Source organism: Ornithodoros turicata, chromosome 4 (genome assembly GCF_037126465.1).
Source record: "Ornithodoros turicata isolate Travis chromosome 4, ASM3712646v1, whole genome shotgun sequence".
NCBI classification, from domain to species: domain Eukaryota; kingdom Metazoa; phylum Arthropoda; class Arachnida; order Ixodida; family Argasidae; genus Ornithodoros; species Ornithodoros turicata.
Window position 1 is genome coordinate 57,206,091 of NC_088204.1, and position 22,359 is coordinate 57,228,449.

Consider the following 22,359-nt stretch of genomic DNA (forward strand, 5'->3'; position numbering starts at 1 on the left):
TGAAGTATCTTGCCCAGCCCTGATTTGACATCAGACGAAATGTAACCATTTCTCAGTCCGACTGGGTGCTGCAGCTGTGCTTGCCAACTCCTGCGTGCCTACAAAACTGGAAACCTGGATATCTTCAGCTCAAGGTACGTTTTGGTAGTTATGCGAAATAAAAAGAAAAAAAGAAACTTCGATATAGTCAATAACTTATTCCGCATTAATCTGTCCGCATAACATGACACATAATCTCAATTTATTTCGAATTGTGAGTAAATGAAAGCTATCGTGATCTTTAATTCAGAATGTCACACTGCGTGTCAGAGCGTGCGTAAAGAAATCAATGCTTTGATGGAGGGTATCACTGAGGAGTCCACCACAAGATTTCTACCTCAAAGCCAGTGATGATGGTTAGGATTTTTCTAGCGGATCTTGTCATGTCATATTGACAACTGTAAGTCTAACTAATTTCTCTGTATTCAATGATGTGTGCGTCTTGTGATGTGGTGCACTTTTCTCAAACAGTGTAATCCTGACCTCAAGGCATCTTCCACTTTCAGAATCCACCCTACACTTCGGTTACAACACTATGAACCTGTCGCGCTGTGATGTTTACTTGAAAGGAATAAAATCTGGTATAATGTGTTGTTTTTCTTCTAAAAATACTTCTGGTATCCATAATAAGAAGCTTTCATAGCAAGAAAGTCAATGTATCAGAAGAGGTATATTCTTGATGCATTAATATTTTTCACAATTCTCTTAAAGACAAAAGTACGAGTCGCAGTACATGTGCCATACTGGTTCTCGAATTATATTACCCTTCGAATAGCAAAGGTGCACAAATGTTTATTTTATTTTATTAAATGGAGTCGTACGATTATGACATACGTCATACCGATTCTAAAGTTGTTACGCGTGTTCCATATCAGTGTTGGGGGTAACTCCAGGGGTGTGAACGTGTAGTATATTTCTATTGACGGAAAAAACTCACGTGACCTCTAGCGTTGTGCCAATCGTTGGACGACGGTTGAGTAGCTTTTTCCTTTGCTTTTTTTTTTTTTTTTGTCTCCCTGGGTGACCTTTGACGCAGGCGATGCTTTCGCTTTCTCATCTGTTCTCTCCCTCTCCCCCGCTTTGGCGGTTCTGGATGGTTGTGGATTTGCGTTCGCGTCGAGTGAAATAAATAACAAAATGCGGAAGCGTTGGCTGTTTCTGTTACACAAAGTGCTTTATTTTTCGGGATAGGTGTTTCCAAATCATACACTGTAAACTGATGGCAGCTGCGCAAAACACGAACATGATATGAACATTGTTTCTGCAGTTCGAGTGATATGATATGCCAAAGCAACTTTGCATCCACTGATAGCTGATGTCTCACGTAGAAGATTTCACAGTAGAGCAACAGTATATTGGCTGCACAGGCACACACATTCAGAGATCCGGCATGACAGAGAACATGTCCATATCCTTCTGCTGCTTGTCAGCCGTCACAAAGGAACTTGTGCAGCTGCTATGCCGAAAGAAGGCGCTCCAACCACCCTGAGTGGCTTATCCATTCTACGGTATACCTGCAGATGCTTTTCTGAAGCAGATATATGAGTTGAGTGCTTATACCTGAACAAGAAAGATAAGGCTCAGAAACAAAAAATTCTACCTGCCAAAATTCTGCGTATATACCACAGGTGGGGTGCTATGCTATGCTAAGCGACATAATGGAATAGGAAGTGACTTGCCTGTCATCGAGTGGGTAGTGTAAAAACGCACTATTGGTCCTTCTTGAATCGTTGTCGCACCAAGCAAGCGAAGCAGACCTAGCTGCCTTCCACTTATCTATCAATGAACTGACTTGCAGAAGTATCCATGACGCACCGAGTGTTTCAGAGTCGGTATCGACAACATGTTAGGGAAGGACACTAAAAGCCATCCGAAGCGGTACCGGCATAGATGCTTTGCTTGCGTCCACGCTGCACCCACCATATTTCGAAACTTTACGGCGAGTTGCTCCGGCACAGCCGACACGGCGTCACCGTCACCGGCTTGAGCGCGCCAAGGAAAGTTCATAATTTCAAACCAACCAATGAGCGCTCGCATACCGGGGGAGCGGCCTAAGGAGCCAATGGGCTCGTGACGGTTGAGAACTCGCGTTTCGACGTAAAAATTCTGACGTTTCGTGTCGTTTGATGACGCGAAAAGCTCGCAGCGCCTCACTTTAGTCCGCAAGGGAACTCGCGAGTTTCATCCCTTTGGTAACTCGTTACCGAACTCGATACTGTAACAAAGCTACTTTTTTCGGTAACTTTTAGCTTAGGTCATTGCTTTTGAGCTCCAGTAACTTCTCGAAGAATTCGTTCATTCAATTTAGGTGGCCTTATCAGAGTAACTTCGAGAAAGTTCCAAGTTCCTTGTGTTCGATTCTCGGCAGCTGCGTCCTCCGTCCCCTATGACATGAGACGAAAGCAACGTGCCCGCAGGCTATACGTGCACGGCGCGTCTGACCCCCGTGTTGTTACGCGGTGTCCGTTACAAATTCTGCTTTAGCCGTACAGTAGGAGGCTCAGGTGTGGCTCATCATAATTAGGAACAGTGTATTCATAATGACAGATAGCATTTCGTAGTAGGGCTAAAGCTTGGCACGGTTCTACGATATCTGCGTGGAGGGCAACTCACTGAACATCAACTTGCTTTATGCTCCGTTCAAGAGCCTTATTACGAGATCAAAATCATAATATCACTCCCAGAAGAAGCCTATAAATGTAGGCTTCTTTTGTCCTATCAGATATTGATATACTCGTAGTTTTTGTATATCAAGACTATTTTGAAACGTCTTGCATCGTGCATTGTGAGATCAAGGTCTGAATTAACCATAAACAGGTCAAGAACTAAAAAGTATCTATTGAGTAGCAGGTAATTTCAATGTAACACGCTATATTTCTAAAGTAGCTTAGGAACCTGAAGATAATTTTCATTACGTTTAACTGCGTTTGTAACTTAGTTACAATTCTTGCACAGTGGCTTAACTGGTAACGAGTCCCCTTTGTCGAGTAACTTCCCATCTCTGCTCTATATGACCTCTGTTAAGGTAATATTTGTGAAGTAAATAGTACATATCTAGGGCAGATGACACTCATTTTTTCATTGCTGGTAAAGTGATGCCACAAAGATCCCATGTATCTGATGACCATGATGCAATAAAGTGTTTTTTACAATGACATATTGTTCTTATTGTTAAAAATCGTTGAAGTTAAAGGGACCGAAAAGTGAAAAATAACCCCCATATCTTTGCCCACTGTCGTGCACAACATCGTTGTTTGATAAGACACAGAAAGCATTACTTCTCAATTCGGCATATTTTTTACGTATAAATATTTTGAAGATTGCCGGAACATGGACGGTGCTGCCAGCGAACGGCGAAAAAGAGCAACTTGGGTTTCGGGTCAGGGCTCCCAGGGATTGGTCAACCCTTACCACGTGAGAGTTGATTTTGTAGAGAACAGAGCTGACGCACATTATCTTACAGCTAAACACTATTTTAAAAATGACGCTCACTTCCATAGCTTTTACGTTAATAAAGCATTCAGCTACTTCGCCGCTACGAGCTACGATCCGCCGCGCCATCTGCAAGGCCATCTGTGTTATCGCGTTTATTGTTTACGTCGTGGGTGGTCATGTTGGTCGCGCGAAGCTCAAAGGATAAGTGAATGACATGTTCGTGGCTGTTGTGTCAATTATTCGAGAGACCTACATATGCCTGGTGTAGTTTTGGTGTTGGGGCATGCAAAAATCATGTTCGTTCACCATCGGCGGCGGGCGTTTTCTACCACAAGATTCAACAGGAGAGTGCGCGAAAACGAATGTGGTTCGAAACACTCGGTTATTAGATGTAGCAGTCGTGTCGTGTGTGCTGAGCTCATTTTGCTGCCGATGACTACGAATATGCCGTAGAAGGCGAATTGCGAAGACGTAACGATTGCACTGATGCTCAGTACCCAGTGATTTTGGTTCACCGAGGTGAAGAGTTCAACACAATGTCTTAGGTACGTACAGGCGTCACACATGTATAAATTATAATATAGCGATGCCGTATTCCATTTAACTTATGTTATCCTACTTGTCCCGTACTCAACATTGTCAACATCAACAAATTTAATTTTAGGGGCCTTCCAGTGTTGAAGTGGCGCAAGACTACTTCGTGTGTGTGTGATCCAGGCACTCAAGTTGACATGACAGAAATAGCTGAAAGCAGGTATGCAAAGTCCACAGATGGAAGCACTAGATTTGTTGCAGACTTTGTGACATTTTTTGGAGTCTTTGGACAGGTGCAGAACATTAGTATGACGTCAACAATAGAAGAAACCGATGAGTACTACTAGCTTGTTTGAAGGGTACAAGAATACTTCCTGTTGAGGTGTAGTTATGACTTCATGACTAAGGAACGCAATTTAATTTTCTAGAGAAGCACCCTCTACACTTGAATGCCCTATGAAACAGCGAACGTTCATTGTCTTTGAAGCCCCACTACTGGAATTGTTCAATGTGTGTCAGAGCTGTAGTGAGCCATGCAAGGTTATCACATCATATTGGTCCTAAATTTGCAGAGTTCCCCTATCTCGGACGCAACTGTCATTTCTCTTTATTGCTCTTCCGATCCTACCTTCTCAGAGATTAGTGTGGTTCATCATACACTGCATGGGCACTGCCTTTCTCTACTCATGCTTTCGGTTTCTTGTTCTGTTGAATAAATCTTCACTTGAGTTTGCAGCCATCGCGCTGTCTACTGTGTTTGGCCCTCGTCTATATTGATGTGCTATAACGGTGTAGCACATCAACATGCCAACAACCTACCAACAACTACCAAACAACCTTGCCTAGTCCTACTTTTGGATGGAAACTACACGATGTGGTAACATCCACATATATAAGGTTTTAGTCAACGGAGATTTGCTGTTTTTGTACAACCTTCATTGTACATTTCTTTTGTCTCACTTAGCATGCCTGAAGAAAAGTTATCATCTTCATCAAGATTATAGTTCCTGTAATCTTTTCACCAACAGAGAATACAAAAGTGAACAAATGGTAAAATATAACAGCTTGTTAAATTCAAAAGCAAAAGACAAAACTGTTTATACGTGTCTTGTTTATTTTGTTGCAGGTTTTACAACTCTATCAAGTATGTCAAAACATCAGAGGGCAGGAAGTCCTACTCTGTTTCCTAAATCCCTGGACAATAAAAAAGAAAGATATAGTTCGAGTTGTGACAAAATGTTGCTTCTGCTCATATATTATATTGCAATTAAATGTTACGATTCATTTGTGGTGTACACTGAAGCCAGTTTCAATTTGCAGGGCTGTCAAAAGTACTTTACAAAAGTACATCTCAATTACAGTAACAGAGAACTTATGCAATAAATTATTTAGCCATTTTGGAGTACTATGCACACCAATGGTGCATGGTTAACTTTGAACCCAGATCTGGGGTTAATAATAATTGAAGTCAGCCCTCAAGTCCTTCTTTACAAATGTTAGGTGACGTGATAATGAATCAGTCACAAGTACTCCGTTTAGCAAAACAGAGTTAATTAAGTGTTAAATCCCGATCTTGGTTCAAATATTAATTGACATTTGGAAACATGGTCACTAAGAAGTGTACTAAAAGGTTATGAACACAGTTCAGCTGAATGACACTGATGAAAATTATCTTACTTACTCCTCACGTATACAATTGAGACATGAGTATAACCTAGAAATACATCTACGCCCACAGGTTACTTAACCCTCCAGGAACAAACTAGTCATTATAATATGCTGTGACAGCAAAGAAAAAGGAATGAGAAAAACTTGCAGCAAGCACGAAATGAAAATATGCTGACATCAACATTTCTACAAGTCTGCTAACTGATGGGAAAGCATCCCTAATTGCATGCATGACGCAGATCGAGAACCAGTGGAGTACTTTCTATTGTATTTTCTCGGAGCACCCCATATCCTTCTTGTGAATGGAAGACCTTCTCCAACCAGGTGGTATAACGGAATTTCCTGCAGAAATAAGGGTTTTCTGTCCAGTTTGCTGTTCAAGTAGCGCGTAAAGACCACACGGCACTGCCGTGTACGAGTATATTGCCATGCTCGGTTTCTCGGATGTATGTAAAAGACACTTGCAGTACTTCGGTGTCAAGGCACAGTATTTCGAAATATTCGTTAGTTCTGATACAATTGTCTGTCTGCCTTCCACACGCATTCTCTACCTCTCAGCAGCAAAAACCGTAGTATCCATCCGTAGTATCCGTCGGTTTGCATTTCACACATGAACACCTGCACGACGAAAAAACAGCGCTTGTTTCGGCTTACACAAGTGCTTCTCCCTGATACATGGAAATTTCACAAATCAGTCCATGTTCACGGCACGGTGAGCTACTGCTGAGGACGAGTGTGACTCCGACTAATCTCTGGACGAGGAATCTTCTGCTGCGAAGAACACACTTTCCACCACCCTAACGCGTGAACAACAGTTCTGTGTGAGCGACAGTTCTCGAATGCGGAATTCCAGAGCACTCATGTTCAAGAGGCTCGACATTCTCGACGTACAAAGTGGTCACAAAAGCCCACTGCCATTTTCGTTTTCGCCGGATTAGCGCCCGGAAGTGCGCGTGTTACATGCGTTCTCGACAGATGGCGCGGGGTCATGCAATTGTTGATAGACTGCTCGGTTTCCTACTAGGTCCCTGGACATGCAATTATGGAAAATTCGATAACAGAAAAACTACAGCGATTTCAGCGGAGTTCTTTGATATTTGAACCTTTGAAAGTTCAAGCTTTTCGCTGAACATAACGTTTCGATAGGTTTATATTCACTTTTCGGTCCCTTTAACACTCATGTACGGAAAGGAGTCACCCGTAAGGGGGCATTGGCTGCATCTCGGGAAAGCGTTGGGGTATACAGTACAGGCTACCGACAACGGACCATTAATATCCCCCTCTTGCAAACCGTATGCCGGTCCATGGTCGGTCGCCGGAATGTGCTGCCTGGGATGAGAGCTGCCAGGATTACCAACATTGGTCCAACATGGGACCAATATGGGGAGTGTGACCAGGCTCCATGCCTGGGCTGCTCATATTGCGCCAATATTTTTGTGATAACGCCAACAGGGAGTCAGTGTAATAATAAAGCATTATCCGGTATAATATCCACCACTGATATTGCTTCTCTCTTCTTCTTGCTTTTGCATTTCTGCAGATCTCCTTATTATCCTCGTTGTATACCGTTACAAAAAGAACAGTGCATCGTCCTAAAAACGAAGAACAGGTGCTACGCACGTCTTGCTGGAGGACCGAGGCAGTCGTATTGCCGGCTTCAGAAGAGGAGTAACTTCGGAGACCTTCCAGCTCGTAGGTAGCCTGCCCTTGTTCCAGCTCTTATTGACGATGATCACTACGGCCATCTGAGCGGTAACGTGCAGGCTAGCGATGCGTTTGTACGTAATGCCATTGGGACCCGGACACGACTTGCTACGCCTCGACCTTGAAGGCGCGTCAAGTTTTGTGATGGGAAAGTTAGCGTCAAGGGACGCACGCACCGCGTGTTCTGTTAAGATGGTGTTCCTCGTGGCATATCTTCGACACAAGCAAGAAAGGTACCCCTCTGGGATGAGAGAGATGTTCTGGTGAAGAGTCTTCAAAATTCATTAGCCATGGTTCTATCATCCGTATTCCGGTGGATATCAAGTACCGTGAACGGGTACGATTTGGTATTACTTGGCGCTCCTAGGGACCCAGAAGTCTGGCACAGACGTGTCGCAGGCATAAAATGCGAAAGTGAAGAAGACAAGGAGTGCCACTGTTGCCGAGCCAACTTCTGCAGGTGGCGCCTAATTACACGCTGCAGGTGACATGCTTAGCCCCTCATATTCCACACCTGCATGAGTGTAGGAGGCCGGTGCTCTAATTACCTTTGAAGCGACATCGGCAGATGTTCTCACAGCATTAGCAAAATCCTCCGCGGTACTTACGCCGGCCACGGTACTCACTGATAGGTGCTACCGCAGCCAATCCATAACACGCACAACGCGATGGTTTAATGTTTAATTTGATATTTATTTTCTTCCCTGTGTACATTTCATGTAACGTCGAAAGCAACAACGCAGTAAGAGACATATGTGCGACCGCTAGAGAAATGGTGTGAGGGTGAGAGGTAGAGGCCCTGCGCAAATGAAAGCACACTGGTGAGGATGACTCAAGGGCTGGGTATATGAGTTCGAGAGAGGTGAGTTTGAATGAGGTCGACAAAGTTAACATTTCGTGAGGTGAAAGTGAGTGAAGCCGTAACGAAATGCTCATCTATGGACATTCCTGATACTTATTTTCTCCTACTGTGTGTGGTGTTGCCAAACGAGCTAGCATGTATGGTGAACAGGGATACACAGACTCTCAAAACGAGTGGCAGCTTGAATGCACTGCTTCCATTCGTGATCTCAGCCTGCTGCTGTCAAGTTGCTGTCAAGCTGCTGTCAACCTTGCCACAATGTCCGTGACACCTAGTGCTGAGTCAGATACACAATGCACATTAATTAAGAAGTACCCCTTCCAGTTACGGAATAGTTCGGCTGTCTCACCACCAGGTGTCTGCATTTGTACATGCGTGCAGCCATTGACACCTATGACACCTGGAAAGTTCTTCATTTGGTATTGTCCCGCTTTTCTCCTCATCAGTTGTAGGAAATGTAATGCACCGATGCGACAGGGACGCAGGTACACGTGTGACTGCGGGCACAAGAAAGGAAGAAAAACAGTGGCAAGAAGGGTTAGACTATGTGAGGCCTTCTGCTGGGATCGCTTTACGCCCATTCTGGGGATCATTTTACACAAATTTTCCGTTACAAAGTACACACCTCATTTTTCTTACTCTTTCTGGGCACTTGAAGTAGGAAAGTGTGAGATATCATCTGCATTAACTGCCCTATAACTCTGATATTGTTTCCTGGTGTGGTACAGCTGTTGACATGATGTGGAAGGATGATCACAATTGTTACATCCGCAAGTACTACAAGTGTCTGCACTTCGGCCTGATATCAAGTACAGACACCGAATGATAGTTAGTGTAGTCTCAGAATTGTTCTTGTAGAGGTGCAACTCTCCCTCTTCTATTCCTGCAGAGAATTACTACTTGAAGGCTGCTGTCAGCAATCAGCATCACCCTCAAAACTCAACGTCACAAACGGAAGTACAGCAGTATTCTACACACCGTAGGCGTGCTAACTGCAGCCGTATCACCTAAAACAACCTGAAAGGTTATGTTACCTGTTCTGTAAGGTTCTGTTCTGAATGTCTGAAGAAGAGCTTTCGCTCGAAACGTCACCTTTTTTCATTGCTCCCCTCTTCGGTACACCGGCTCCTCCTTTTTTCTTCTCTCTCTCTCTCTTTGTGTACGCGTACCTGGCAGCCCTTTTTGGATTTTCTTCAACCTGAAAGGTCCTCTTCGCAAAAAAAAAAAAAAAAAAAAGGAATAGCGGAGGCACACAAGCATTTGGTTCCTTGGTTGTACAGAATTACAGTTTGAGCTGTACTCTAGGTATTCATCGATATCTGAGAACAGGAGGTGGACTGTGTGCTTAGAGAGACGAAATATGTCATGAAAGTCTGCATCTGTTACAGACGTAAATGGATTTGTCCCGTCATTCACCTGTCTCAATGACTGTAGCTGAAGGCACATATAGAGATCCTTTGAGTCATCCTCGAGATACTCCATCTTTTTCTATCCTTATAACGTGTAGCGGATTGCGCAAGTCATCCAGCGTCTGCCTGCTTTGCTTTTCAGACGATGATGCGTACCTCAGCACCATGTTTGCGACACTTTCAAACGTGACTTTCTGCCGAGTTGCGAAAAGAAAAGAAACATTCAGTTTACGGTATAAGTTGATGTTGCAGTTGCTCAAGTACTACTGCGTGCGCCTAAGTTTGTCGTCTGCTTCGCTTTGCTGACGTCGGTGTTCATGCTGACCTGTTTGCAGTGCAACTGTTAACTGGGGCTGGGCAGCTGGTAAATCATTGCCGGTTGAAAGATTATTCATGAGAATTCTGATTAAATTAGAATTTGGTACTATTGTTTGAATTGTCACGGATGAAAACAGGAAAGGAAATACAGAAGCCTCTCCAAGGTCGCCGGCCCGTCCTTGTGATTCATGTGAGCGAAGGAGCAGATGCTTCCACAAGGATCGCTTGCCATATAGCGCGACGTGTCGCGGGCCCCAGCCCGTCGTTCGACCCCTCGTTGCCTGTTGTTGTTGCGTGTGGTCGTCCCAAAGACGATACGTGGCATTGCCCCCTCCGTAGATGTGGCAGTGTCCCGGTGCCAGAACCTGTGTCGGCTCATCGCATTTCGTTTGCACCCTGCGAAACCTCGTAGCCAACGTCGTCGTCTTTAACATTGTCGTCGGCGCCGTTATCGATTAATGCAGTTGTCTTGTGGTCGTCGATGACAATTTGCGGGTCACTGGTAAGGTTTTGGGCGCCGCGGCCGTCTGTATTGCTGTTCGTCGAGCTCGGAGACTGGTCGCGTCGTGAGTCATCCGAAGGAGGCTGCTGCCGTAGAGAGTCTTCAGTTGCGGCGGGGTGACTACGCGCTGAAGGCGGGAGGCGTCAGGTGAAAATCCGGGTAGACCCAGTCGTCGGTACGGGAAACGGCGGTAGACCCTGGTGGCTTCTTCACAGTGGTAGCAGAGCGGCCTCAAGTCTGATGTTCGCCGTACGTCTGTCTTGCGAGTTCCTTGTGCGCGTGGCTGGTAGCTGAGGTTGGGCGGGTCGCGAATGCGCCCAGCTGTTGCCGTGCCGCGCTGTCGATGGTGCCTGTCGTATTCATCGTCTTGCAGATTGGGGATCCCGATGGCCTGAATTCCGAAGGTAGACCACGCTGTCTTCGACTCAGTCGTTTCTGTTCTTCCAGGCCGTTGAGCAGGGATTGCCCCGCACCTCCACCAGATATGTCACGGATGAAAACAGGCGAGCGAGACGGCGAATAATCGGCGAACACTTTATTCAGCTTCTTAGCTGGCTAACACAAGAGCGGTACCTCGTGGACAGAACTAAGGTAAAGGAATAATGCTCCGAGTGGGAGCTCGCAAGCTTTTATGCACAGCGGCGACCCTGTTGAAAAAACCAGTATACTGGACAGACTGGAAACCAGTAACCAGTGTTATACCGGATTATTAACCCAGTCTGGACACTGGTCTTACTGGAAATTCCAGTATTACTGGCCTTACTGGACGGTCCAGTGTGGGCACTGGTCTTACTGGAATGTCCAGTGTGGACACTGGTCTTACTGGAGAGTCCAGTGTGGTCACATGGGTGCAGGCCCATCGGCTTTTGCAAATCCTGCTCTGCACGCAGTGTCGTATCCTGAGAGGCACAAACAGTTTTGTCTGGCCCTAATCTGCATGCATCGTGGTGTAGACCGAGAAATACATAAGAACTCATTCACTATTCCCAGATTTATTTTCTTTATTGTGTCACTTTTCTGTTTTTGCCTTGCTGGGCAACATCTCCAAAACCAAATCTCCAAAGATTCACCTGACTAGTTCTAGCTTTGCTTCTTTTACAAGGTCAGTCTGGTGGCCCTCAATGTGGCATGCCATCTGAAACGAAAATGTGGGAGATGTTCAGTATATGCGATAATATTTCAAGCAGAATTGCAAATTGACTGTGGCTAGAACCTGACCGTTCGTTGAATGATATAAAATAACTGCAGCATGATCTTACTTATGTAATGGAGTCCAACTTCTCTGGTGTTGCCTGTGACGAGCGCATGAATGCCTGCTCTCTGCTACGGTTGCCCTGAATAGCAACTAGTCGCCGTTCCATCTTGTGTCCAGAAAGGCTGCATCAAATTGTTGACTAACTTGTTGTTGATTCTGCCCCGCTGTACGCACATGAAGTTCTCAGGAACAAAACTGTCAACCCCAAGGTGAATCTGGAATTTGTACACATAGTGAGTATCAACGAAAGAAAATATTGGACACACAATCCTTCGTTGCTTTTGAATATGTTGCATGAAGTGCCCGTAGACTCAGAGGCTGATGTAACACGAGCTATTGCAATGCATACAATTTGCCAATTGGAATACAGTACACCATGTACTTCAGCCAAGATACAAACAATGATTGCGTTTTGTTTGTATCCCATATTGTATTGTACATGTCTGTTGCCCGCCACCCAGACGTTTTGGCTGCGAATGCTGGAGTCCGGCCAAACAGGGTAAATGAAGGCTCCACAAGTGCACCTAGTCTTTTCGACCCTCAGAAACTGAATGTGGACCGAGAAATATTGACATGATACGTTGCAGTGATCCGTGCCCCTCTGTTGGTGAAGGCAGGAAGCAGGCACAGGCAGCTTACACGGGTACTCATGATATCGCAGGTTCAAAATTAAGTTTTGGAATCCACAGTACAATGCGAAATGCAATCAGTGAGACTGATACATGCCAGTTTGTTCAGCAATTATAAATGGCACATGACAGAAAAATACATATGGCAAGTGATTTTGGCACACAGGAGCAGCTACAGCAAAACAATTACTGTTAACATGGTGACTTGGTATGGACAGACCATGGTATATCCCTCATGGAGAAGGCAGTCACATTTTGGGTACTTTATCGCCTCTCTCTAACAAGGCTAGTTTGAACTTTTTGCATAAGGTGCATAATTATTAGTTTCAGGGTTTAACCGGATTCTTCCGCCAATTCAAGGTGTCCTTTTTACGGTGAAATCCGATTTTTACCCGTCAAATTGCCCTCACTGAGATATCTGTAGGAATGCACACTAACTTGTTTGGCAGCAATTACATAACCATTTGTACCTAACCAGTAGAGCTAGTTTTTGAGTAGCTGAGCCCAATTTCTCCCCGAATTGAGCATTTAACGTACTGGAAGTTTTTCCACTCGATTTCGCATGAATTTAGAGCACATGTTTATTTACGAGATTTCTTCAAAACTTCTTCGAGATATTTTCAACACTTCAGGCTATTATTTATATGTACAATTCCTGGCGTAAAGCAACGGCCCTAATGTCTTGTATCTCTCACATGCGGACACCTCTGTCTTGCGAACTAAAGCGTTGGTCCCACGAACGTCGGTACTGGGGAGGTTTCACTGCCTCTACAACATGATGAGCAAACAAGATTCATAAAACCTTACTGTCAACAACAGAACGCAATGTGTGTGATGGCATGTAGGGAGGCATGACAACCGGTGCAGGTTTTGAAATGAACCAGGGCACAATATAAGTGATGGAATGCGTGGTGTGCACTTGTCCTTCCTTTGCATACCTGAAATTGGCTGATTTTGTTGTGTAGTAATATAAATAGATAAAATATATTTAAGTACCAAATAACAGTGTCAGCCGACAAGCCTCTTCCACCAAAGGTGCTCTCCCTAAAAAAGAAGAAACATGTTGTTTAAGAAATGATTATCTAACAAACATACAGTACTAATAATCAAACCGCACTAAAGAACAAAAAAGAGAACACACCGTATACATGGACTTCCAAGTCTACTTTTTTTTGTAGTCTTGCGCGGAAGTTTCCTCTTGCTCCAGGTTTTCCGGTCAAACAGTTTGAGTGACATGCTCGTTCCCTGTGCGGCATCTTTCTGTTCAACCTCTGCAAGGCAAACATCCAAGTGTAAATAAGGGCACGAAAAATACAGAGATGAGGTGGCTGCCCTCGGCCTCATTAAGTCCCTAATAATGACTTTTATCTAACAATAAATGCACTGCTGTAACCATAAGGGATACATATTTCCGCAATGAATGTATATTGTACTCACCAATTTTGTCCAGCAATGATAGTGTCGTGCACCTGTTGTTCCCTTGAACTTCCCTGCTTCATCAGGGTTGTAATCCATCCATCCATCGAGCAGCCTCTGTGGTGCAAGATTTTCATCACATATGGTACATCCAGACTCTGAAGCGTCCCGTGGTGTCCTTCTGATGCATTCCTAGACGTGTGTTTGACAATTTCATCACGTAATATGCGAATATTGTTCTTAATGGGAACTCATATTAACACTCATAATTAAAACGTTACAGACATTGAATAGTTGCTCACCTTATTTGCCGAAGTATGCTTTCACATATACCGTGAAGTGATGTGCTGCAAATGCTGCATCGCCTTTTCTTGTGTGTGTGCTTGACATGAGACACCAATTTCTGAAAGGAAATAGGGTCAGTGAGAGTTTCTCAAAAGTTGAGCTAGCTACTAAATCACTCTGTGCACTCATCAATTAAGAAAACATTACAAAATGATTCTGGGTTGTTCGCAGTAATAGCATGATCTATATTTCAAAACGGAACAGTTTTATCTGTTGTCAGTGCAGCAACAATCAACAAACATCTGTTACCTGTCCAAGTGATGACTTATATTTGTCAACATATGTAATTTCCAGCATAAAAAGGTCATTCATTCATTCTGACCTTCTTTAGCACTTGCTAAATGAGCAAAATTATTTTAGTGATTGATGGCTCTCAGCAGCCAAAGGCAGCGCGATAAAAATTGTCGATAAACCAACACATACGGTGGAAAATAACTATTCTGAGACTGGAACAGACTGCAAAGACACACTCAACAAAGCCTCAATGCTTTAGAACATGGATAGTTCAAAACATAGCAGGACACTACCAGGCTCTTCTTTTTTGATTGCTTGCAACTGCCCACCCATGATACACATCCAGATCTGTTGATCCTACAATGCAACACCATTTGTGCACTGACGGTGAAACGACGCAACAACCGTAGTCGACATAAACGTAATGAAACGGAAAGATTACTTTCGAATTCCTGTTCATACATACACAACGAGAAACACCATATTCTTTTACACAAATATCTATCACATTTATGCAGACAAAGCGCAGGAGGAACTGAATCCTGCACCCATACTGCGAAGATACACCCGCTGCATTGAAGATATGTGGTAGCGCACGCAAAAACACAAAAGACGAGAATACAACGTCTTAGTGTTAGTTTAACGTGAATAAGTAACACGAAACGAATAAATAATACATTACCAGCATGGTCCTAGTCCGGGCTGGTCCGGCAAGTTGTACGGCATGTAGTCACGGCACTGGCACAACAGCTTTTGCGTCGTCAGACGAATAGCGAACACAACAACAAATGTCACGCACGAAATGCAGTATATCTTGCCGATTAAACTCAACGATAACATAGACATGAGTTGAACACAAGAAACCACGAGGAAGCCAGCAGCCCGCTGAACGCTGCTTTGTGCTCTTTCTTCATGGTTGCTAGACGCAGCGGTTTGAAACCGAAACAAGCGACGATTTGGTGACTTTAATGACTTGAATTTTCAACACTGCTGGTTTTTATGTTATTAAGCCGACAAATTCGGTTGAATAACGAAATATCACGAATGCCTTGAGTTTCGATAATCCAGCAAGTGTTTTCGTTTTGTTTTTTGTTTTGTTTTTTAATTGAGCGACGGTGGTGATGATGGTGAAAGAGCTCGCTGTTGTCGACTTCACAGAAGTGGGCAACGTCACGACTGACGCCGTGGGGAATATGCATCCTGGGCCGCATTCTATGTGAACTGTGCCGACATAAAATCGGAGCGAAGAAATGAGCTGGCGTTGATAAACTGACGTCTCGACGTCAAAGATTCAGAAATCCACATAGCTTCCATATCAGGGCGACTTACTTGGATTGATTGCAACTAGCGCATAATTGATTAACCATGTAATATCATGTTTGAAGTAGCGCATTACCGGTAATGCGTTGCAAAAATGAGGCAGCGCGTAATTCATTATGTTTTCGAGACCCAAGTGTGCGTACAGCGTGTAATGTATAATGCCATTATATTCTTGACGGCTAATGTAACTCTGTTAACAACTTGAAGACAATGTAATGACTAATACCCAGTAACTGCATACTGTACAAAAGTAACGATTTAGCGTTATGCATTATAAAGAAGTGACGCGACTAATTACTTTTTGAAGGTTATGAGTAAAACTAACACATCTCTGATCTCTATAGGACACTACTCCAGTGGGACTATGATCTGTAATCAGTGTACACTGGATTATAGTATATCTAGCGCCAGTTTCACTTGTCCCAGTGAAACTCCAGTGCGGTAGACTGGTTTCCAGTGTACCCCGTTAAAATCCAGTACAGTCAGTATCCAGTGAAACTCCAGTACTGCCAGTGACCAGTGTACACTGGTTTCCAGTGTATCCAGTGAAAATCCAGTACTGCCAGTGACCAGTGTACACTGGTTTCCAGTGTATCCAGTGAAAATCCAGTACTGCCAGTGACCAGTGTACACTGGTTTCCAGTGTATCCAGTGAAAATCCAGTGTATCCAGTGACCAGTATCAACTGGTTTCCAGTATTGCCAGTCCGATATCCAGTCTTTTCCAGTGTGACCAGTGGCATTTCCAGTGTGACCAGTGGCATTTCCGGTCTGACCAGTAACATTTCCAGTTGAAATCTTACTGGTTTTTTCAACAGGGGAACATTGCAGAAAGCGAGCGTCGGTGGGGAGAAGGAAATACAGAAGCCTCTCCAAGGTCGTCGGCCCGTACTTGAGATTCATGTGAGCGAAGGAGCAGATGCTTCCAGAACGATCGCTTGCCACGTAGCGCGATGTGTCGCGGGCCCCAGCCCGTCGTTCGACCCTTCGTTGCCTGTTGTTGTTGTTGCGTGTGGTCGCCCCAAAGACGATACGTGGGAGTATTTACCCGTGGCCTGCCTCCACGTGGAAACCACAGACGACCGACACATCACGGTGAGCTTTCCGTCACATAGGTGAATTGACACACATTGACGTCACACAGACACAGGTGAATTGAATACGTTATTTTTAGTCGCGTTTTCACTTCTTACAGCCAGCCGCTCTGGTATATCCATCGTGAAAAATGAGCGCCGCCATATTTGACGACCAGGTCAACCGACGAATTTCGGAGGTTCAAATCGTGCGTCTGATTTAACCTCCGTTAGCTTGACGGAGCTTGGTGAAACGAAGTTAGTAGTTGACGCAGCGTCTACGGAACGTTAGTCTTGGTTCAAACGGTGAACCGCGTTGGTGAGAACGGCCTTAAATCTGCATTGGGTTCTACCCGCCCAGTTGAGTGTGGTCTGCAACAGCTGTCCATACTGTGGATAGAACAACTGTGCGGACGAAAATTTCTTTAATGCCAATGTTGACGCGATGCATTTACTGCTAATTCCGACAGCGCCGCATCAACTATTCCAGTCTCAAACCGAGCGCAGTGCTGTACAATAAAGGAATCTTCCCAACTGACGCGATAGGCCTTTTTGGTCGACCAGCCTCCCATTTATTCGGCGATCGTCAACCTTGAGGTTTAGCTATTTACGTTATCTCAAACGTTGACGCGTACACACTATCACTGTCAACTCAATGGCCTTAGCTAAATAAACCCGAAGCGTAAGCTACCCTGAGTAATGATTCCCAGCGACGTTTTTCTTGCTTTGCACTCAACGACTGCGATCTCGGTTTTGTCGACTGGGAGATTAAGGTCCCAAGCGCACTTAAGTCGGCGCCAATTGAATTGGTCCCTCATAACCTGCTTGTCGCCCTGAAATGATGACGAGCGTCGTGTGACAGGATTCCTGTTGTATTGAGTACTGACGTATAAACTGGGAATCCGAAATGGGAACTGGATCGGAGCGTGGATGTCATCTAAAGGTCCATTACATGTTTTTTACTTTTTTGGGATTGCTTCTTCGTCAAATTCTTGTATTGTACGCTATTACTTTTCTGTGATTATGCATTGCTGATGAACACTGCGGATGTTTAACAAGAATTGTAAAACAATTCAGGAAGTGAACAAAATTGTTTCAACACCACCTTGGCTGCGACCAACAAGCAGATGCTTTAACCAGTTTGGCAAAGTCGCTGGTGTGGGAGGTCTGGTACAGACATTTCGCGTCGTGTGCCCGTCCGTTAACTTGACGCAGGGTTATTGATACGTACGAAAACTGTGAAAGGTGCATGAACGAAGAACGTGCATATACTCCTCTCCACGTGGCTGCCATCTCCCACTTTTGCTTTACCATCAAGGTGAATGGGAAAAGGTAGAGAGCAGAGTCTAATCACCTCTAAACCCCTCTTTGGCGGCTATATTGCTGTGTGTGCCATAGCTCAAATCAGCCAGCCTTCCTAGACAGGCGTGCAAGTTTTCATAAGAGAGGTTGTAAACACCTAAGGTTGACTCGCATGGAGCGATTTTTGCACGCGAGCACCCGACAAGCACCGTTGCTGACGCGAGCGGAGGTACCCCCGCATGCAACAAGAGAAAAACGTCGCGCACGGCGTGCTCCAACACATATTGTGAGTGAACTTGTAGTTGACAACCAATGTGTCACTTATTTTGGACTAGAGTGTTAAGCCTGGTGCACACTACCACGTTCCAATACGCGCGGATGCGTGCGCGTGCGGGTTGCCGTGGTGACCAACCTGTGCGTCGCTAGGCGTATAATAGTGTTGAGAAAATAAGTGCAGATGGCCAAAAGGCCATGAATGTGGAGTGGACGCTCCTTTTTCACCGAACCCCACTGTGAGCTGCGACGACGCTCCTCCCCGGCTGTAACCTGAGCCGACAGAGAGCAGTGTCTTTTCTCCATTCCCGCTTTCCCGCTTTTTTCCCCGGGTTTCTCTGTAAATAGAGTTAGTTGCATTTTTGTTCTCGAACTGACTGCCTCGTCGCTTTCTTTCTTCGAGTTTTCAGCCGAACCCATCGAACGTTTTAACTTGTAGAGAGGGAGATCTTCAATTTGTGCTACTTTTTCCTAATTTCTGCTACATTTTGCTGCCGAAACCCGGGAAGTTGGAACTCTAACTGTGAACTGCGTCGACAGTCCTACGTGAATGCAACGAACATGGATCGCCTGAAAGTGAAATGTGCCAGCCGTCGTACACAAACAACGAAGCTCATCAACGACGCCACGGCCGCGCTGCACGATGGGTCTACCAGATTGGATGAGATCAGCAGCCTACTGGAACGACTCACAGTAAGCCACAGTGACTTGACTACTCTCAACAAAGAGATAGAACCGCATGTGCGAGAGGAGGAACTCGAAAGCGAGTACGTCACTGTGATGGACTATGAAGACAGAGCGACGGAAACGATTGCCAACCTGCGTTGGAGACTTTCGCAATCTCAGACGTCGCCGTCTCCACCGCAGCTTTCTAACGTACAGACAGACGTATCAAGAACGCCGCATGCCCCACGTCCTGGAGTGAAACGTCTTAAGCTTAGCCTACAACAATTTCGTGGAGACCTCTCTGATTGGCAAGGGCTCTGGGAACAGTTCAGAACAACTGTTCGCGACAACGAGGGGCTAAGCAAGATCGAAAAGTTCCACTATCTCCGTTCGCTACTGCATGGTCCAGCAGCTAGAGCTATCGCCGGCTTGCAGACGTCGGAGGCATCTTACGACGACGCGGTGGAAATCCTTTCACAGCATTTTGGTGACCGCGGGCGGATAGAAAAACAATACCTGTCTAAGCTCCGCAACCTATCGGCTGCTACATCAGCAGATGATATATATGGACTACGTAAGCTATACGACAACGTACAGATGAACGTCCGTGGTCTCCGATCCCTGGGAGTTTCCAGCGCGAACTATTCTGTTATGCTCTCTGAAATCTTATTGTCGTCACTCCCAACGGACATTGTAGTGGAATACCATCGCTCTGCAAATCGCAAACAGCAGGACGAGGACAGCTCCGAATCGACCTCAACGCATGGCGCTTCGGACGCATCGACGCACGCCACATCCGAGGCCACGAGAGAACTAAACAATATACTTCGTTTCTTTCGGATCAAGGTAGAAAGTCGAGAACGCAGCGGATTGGCTCCAGATAGAAAAAAAACCTTCCATAGCGGCCAAGAAACGACAGGGCTTCAACCACCGCAGTACGTCTTCGGCCGCGGTACTCCACAGCGCCTCAGTTCCTAAGTATGGCTGCCTCTTTTGTTCGGATTCTGCGCATACAACGAAGAACTGTACTGGACCACTTCCCATGGATCTGCGGAAGAAGAGGCTGGCTGATGATAGACGCTGTTTTCGGTGTACTAAACGAGGTCACAGTGCTAAAAAATGCCGAGGAAAAATGCGTTGTCCGAAATGTGGTGGGAGGCATGCAGTGGCGATGTTCGACCCATCCTGGACGACCTATAAGAAAAACGCTGACTGTGCGACAGCTACTATGCTGGCAGCTGAAGACACCGCTGCGGAGAGTAACACCGTGCTATACTGCAAACTTTCCGCGCCTGGGTCACGGGCGACAAGAAATGCGCGTACGTCCGTGGAGTAATTGATGGATGCAGTCAGCAAGCCTTTATCCGAGAAGATGTGGCCGACAAACTTCGCCTCGACGTGCTTTGCAACATAACGGTGAGCCTTAACACTTTCGGCAGTACTACCTCCACCCCACAACGACAGCGATGCAATGTAGTGGAAGTCCAGTTACGGGGTCAGTTCGAACCAACAGAATTTACTGTGCAAGCTGTCACCGTGCCTTTCATCTGTCGTGACATTTGTCACACTCCTGTGGAACATAAGCTCGTTCGATCCATACGTGCGGAAGATGGCTACATAGCCGACGAGCTGTTGTTCCCCGACATACCTGCCGAGTTCGGGGTTTCTCTGCTGTTGGGTTGCGATCAACTCTGGGAGCTCACCACTGGAAAAATTAGACGCAGCGCATCCACCAGCGGACTCGTCGCCATCGAGACAAGCCTAGGCTGGACTTTCCAAGGTCTCACGTCTGCCTATAGCGGCTCATCAGACTCGAATGCTCTGATTTGCGTGTCGAAGGCGGGAGTCTACCTACAGGATGAAACAGCCACCTCGCTTCGCACCTTTGGGAGTTGGAAAGCATCGGCAATATCGACGACTCCAAAAGCAGTCGTGAAATCGACGACCATGTATGAGATGACTTCCGGCAAAATGTCACAATGCAAGACGGGCGATACGTCGTTGCACTGCCTTGGAAGTCCGCTGAATGTCATCTTCATGACAACCGCGAGGCCCAGAGCCGACTGGTAGGACTCGTTCGTCGCTTGGAGAAGGAGAGAGCTCTCGATTAATACGATCGAGCTATCCGCAGCTACCTGGACAAGGACATGCCAAAAGGGTTCCGGTCGAAACGTATGAGGACGACCGGACATATTACATGCCTCACCGAGCCGTTGTTCGACCGGATTCAAAGTCCACGAGCGTGAGAGTACTGTTCGACGCGTCTTCTCATGCGCCTGGGGAACTGTCGTTCAATGACTGTTTGGAAAGGGGACCTAAACTGAACACGGACCTGGTCCCCATCCTATTGCGTTTCCACATGTACAACGTGGCAGTCATAGCCGGCATTAAGAAGGCCTTCCTCCAGGTTTCTGTCAACCAGCAGGACCGTAACGCTCTGCGCTTCCTCTGGTTCTCGCGCTCTCCAGAAGGAGGTCAGCCACTCCCTGATGTTGAAGAATGGAGGATGACCAGGGTGCCATTCGGCACCAAAGCATGTCCGTTCCTGCTAGGAGCTACTCTCCATCACCATCTCAGCAGCATCCAGGGACCGCACCAGGAGATCGCCAAAACAATTGCCAGCGCATTCTACGTGGACGATCTTCTCACCGGCGCATCTACACCTGAGGAGGCGAGGAGCATCGTCGACGCGACGAGCAGGACAATGAGCGCAGCTGGAATGAAACTGAAAAAATGGGCATCGAACTCGACTGACCTGCAAAACTACTTCGATGACCAGTTTTCGGAGATGCCACAAACACATCGAGCGATGACGGCTGAAGAGGTGACAAGAGTTCTTGGTATCACTTGGGACAGAAAAAGCGACACTTTGACGTTCACGGGTAACAACATCCTGGACGCTCTGCACCCGTCACACAACACCAAACGCTTCGTGCTGCAGGCTGCTTCGAGGGTGTTCGATCCACTAGGGCTCATCGCGCCGTTTACAATAAGAGCAAAACTACTGTTACAGCGACTCTGGGAGATAAGCATCAACTGGGATGAACAACTACCGGTTGACCTACGTCAAGAATGGTGCGCCTGGCGTTCGGAGCTGCTTGATCTGCTCAGTATCTCGATCGACAGTCGCTTACAACGAGATCTGGATGGCGCGAACACTCTACAGCTACACGTATTCGCAGACTCCAGCCCACTAGCCTATGGAGCATCCGCCTACCTGCGTGTCGAGGACAGTGCTGGCAATACACAGGTCAACCTACTTTTCGCCAAGACCCGAGTGGCTCCTCTGAAGAAATTGACACTCCCAAGACTAGAGCTACTGGGCGCACTTATCGCTGCCAGAAGAGCAGATTTTCTTAAAAAGACCGAAAAGTGA

At 45.9% G+C, this 22,359-nt stretch overlaps 1 protein-coding gene and 1 long non-coding RNA gene across 2 annotated transcripts; one reads left to right on the top strand and one right to left on the bottom strand.

The window, feature by feature from the left end:
* Nucleotides 1-11,447: 11,447 nt before the first annotated feature.
* LOC135393225 (uncharacterized) lies at nucleotides 11,448-15,316 on the bottom strand. The gene is made up of 7 exons (XR_010422536.1): nucleotides 15,033-15,316; nucleotides 14,074-14,174; nucleotides 13,793-13,963; nucleotides 13,497-13,626; nucleotides 13,352-13,399; nucleotides 11,731-11,941; nucleotides 11,448-11,606 (listed from the first exon to the last, which is right to left on the bottom strand). It is a non-coding gene; the product is annotated as an uncharacterized LOC135393225 (long non-coding RNA).
* Nucleotides 15,317-21,180: 5,864 nt separating this feature from the next.
* Nucleotides 21,181-22,359, top strand: LOC135392467 (uncharacterized). Its single transcript, XM_064623176.1, has one exon. The coding sequence runs from the start codon at nucleotides 21,181-21,183 to the stop codon at nucleotides 22,357-22,359; it is 1,179 nt and encodes a 392-aa protein (XP_064479246.1).